Source organism: Cucurbita moschata, unplaced genomic scaffold, assembly GCF_002738365.1.
Source record: "Cucurbita moschata cultivar Rifu unplaced genomic scaffold, Cmos_1.0 Cmo_Scf00653, whole genome shotgun sequence".
NCBI classification, from domain to species: Eukaryota; Viridiplantae; Streptophyta; class Magnoliopsida; order Cucurbitales; family Cucurbitaceae; genus Cucurbita; species Cucurbita moschata.
Window position 1 is genome coordinate 1 of NW_019269169.1, and position 2,941 is coordinate 2,941.

General features: G+C 30.9%; 1 protein-coding gene across 1 annotated transcript; it reads right to left on the reverse strand.

Moving 5' to 3' along the window:
* Positions 1–271: 271 nt before the first annotated feature.
* On the reverse strand, positions 272–801 carry LOC111440648 (polygalacturonase-like; the record flags this gene model as incomplete). The annotated part of the gene is made up of 2 exons (XM_023077579.1): positions 655–801; positions 272–571 (listed from the first exon to the last, which is right to left on the reverse strand). Coding segments are annotated over exons 1-2 (447 nt in total), but the record flags the coding sequence as incomplete, so codon positions are not given.
* Between the last annotated feature and the right edge of the window lie 2,140 nt (positions 802–2,941).

Here is a 2,941-nt window from a genome sequence, read left to right on the forward strand (position 1 = left end):
CAAATAATATTTTGGTGAGCATCAGTAAGGAAGCAAAAAAACTTTAACAGAACCCAATAAAATCGAAAACTCATGAAGAATTTCACTCCTTTACATGCTTTTTTCTTTTTTTTTTCTTTTTTTTTTTGTTTTTGTTTTGTTAGAATGGTTAAAGACAATCCTCTAGAAAATGAAGAACCTTTACCAAATTAAAAATGTTAGAAGATTAGAGAAGATGCCTAAAAACAAGATTCCCGAGATTGAGAAGGAAAGCTGAAGGAATATTGCTTACAATGGGGAGTTGGGCACAATTTATGCGTTTATGACAATCATTCTTTTTCCAAGCTGCCTTTCCTTGGCCATCAAAAACTCCTTCACCTGATAATGTCAATCTATCAATACGTTCAAAAGTAATCCAATTATTTCCCTGAAGACTTTTTGGTGCCTGCAATGTTCCTCCAAGTTGAAAGTCAATTGGACTATTACAAGGTCCTTTAAATATCCCTTCCTTTACATTAAATATCCCTCCCGGAATAACAATCGCACTAGAACGATTGGACGTGCATGCATCCTTCCATGCATTTGCTAAAGCCTACATGTCACAAGTAACAAAAATTAGCAAACAATTAATCAACTCAACTCGTGATAATATTGCTGTTCGTACTGTATATTTACCTTAGTGATGTCAGTACCAGGCACTATGTTACCATATCTTTTCAAAGGAAAAACAACATCGGCACTAGATTGAGCATTGACGGTAAAATCTAACAATAATAGCATCAAAATTGTAGCAATCAAGAAACTCGATTGGATCGTACTCATGATGCCCTTGCTTTCTTTTCTATTTTTATGTATATTGCTTGAAAACTAGTGAGAGACAATGATATTTCATTTTAGATTTGGAACCTTTATGTATTTAATAATGCCAATTGAAGAATAGAAATCAAGTTGGATGGACCTAACCGAAGTTATGGTTCCATCTCCCTCTCTTAATCCAAACATAATTGATAACTAAATGTTGTTTATTGTTTTGCTAAGTTGTTCATCAATGGTTGTGTTGCACTATCTCTATCACTCGCCTACGAACAGTTGAATCTCAAAGAAACTAGGCATTGGTCATACCAAACGAAGTACTTTTTATAGAAGGAAACAAGCTTTACGGCCACGAACTAATGGTAGCCTTGTACAAACAGTAGCCTATATATACGTACATACGTGTGTGTGTGTATATTATGGATTAATTTATTTGAGAGAATTAAAATTAACGGTGGAATTGGAAGTTTGTATTTGTATTTCTCTGCTTCCCCACAAAGAAACCTGGATTTACCATAATTTCTAAGTCTCTTTTATCTCCGAGGGATGTGGGTGTTTTTGTTGAAACTCATCCAAGCCCGACCAAAATTACTATTTTAGCCCTCATTAATTACCCACAACTACTATTCTTTTGTCTACCTTTATTTGTTTTTAAATGACGCTAACCTAATGAAATGAAAATGAAAAAATATATATATTTATAGTCGTGTAAAACTTAAAATTCAAATTAGATATCTGATGGCGTATAGATTCGGAACACGAACTTGTTGGTTGGTGGTGTCCATAAATTCAATTAACATTGGTACAGGGCACGGCGAGGCAGTCCCCCACACACTCTAGTCAAGATTGTTAAGTATACATAGCTAGCTCAGCCATTAGAGTTAAAAGTCCATTCATGTTTAAAAGGTATTACTCAAATTTAAGAGTTTTTTTAAAATATTTTAAAAGTTGAAAGATATTTTTGAAAATGTTTAATGTATTTTCAAATCAAAGTACTAACTGTTTTCATCCAAAATTAAGGATAATTTTATTATTATTTATTTTTAAAGATTAAGGAGCTTATTGAAAATTTTGAAAATTCAAAAGTTTGAAGTTTTAGATTATTTTTATTAATTTAATAAAAAATAAAAAAAAATTAAATTATTGTAATTCAGTTATTTACAATTTTATAAGATTTATATACAACTAATATTTTTTTTAATCTAAACTATCAAAATTTCATTTATACAAGAATATCGACACTATGGAAGATGATGAATTTTTTAAAAAAGCTATATTCAAAATTTTGTATTTGATAACGTAAAAGTAAACGGTAAGTAATTTCGATATAATAATTTCTTTTATAAAGCAAGTTACCCATTAAAAAATAATCCCGTTTAAATTATGCTCGAATTGACTTCAAAATACAATAATTTTATAAATATCATTCATCTATTTTCTAAGTCAATGCCAACCATATAACACCGAAAAACTAGAAAAACAAGTTTAATATGCACAAAAAAAAATGTAATTGAACCATTGATATCAACTTCAAAAGATGAAATGTTAGTTGGGATTGTGTAAAGATGGGGTTAACTTGATGACTCTAAAATGACCGGCAAATTTTTCACAAAATAAAACAAACCAAATTTAAATCATAACATACATTATACATTATACTTGATGACATTGGTCCCTCAGCTTTGAGTAGTACCTAGCATTTTTCTTGTCTAGGTAGTTTTAAAACTTGTTCTTGGTTCTTATTCTTGTAAGTTTCCAAGGTTCTTATTTTCTTGAGGCATAAGTTGTAACATGCATTCATAATCATATGAACCCTTTGTAATAATTATTCTAGAAGGTCATAGATTCATAATGGACTCCTTAGATGGTTCTTGAAGGGTCTTGAATCTTGACGTGTTTCCTTTAGGCGTTTCTTAAGTAACATCTTTGTTTAGGTTCCAAACTTACTCAAACCAACTTGGAATCTTGAGCTTATCCTCATGTCATATATAAAATAGACCTTATAGAAAATCGTTGGTAATTTGGAGCATGTCTAGACCTTGAGCTAGGATATGTCTCCTTGTTTCGTTTTCAGGAACTAAACCTTAGAGGTTGTCATGTCATGTATCATATTTTAGCCATGAAAACTCTTCACCCTTAATTTTCTCCC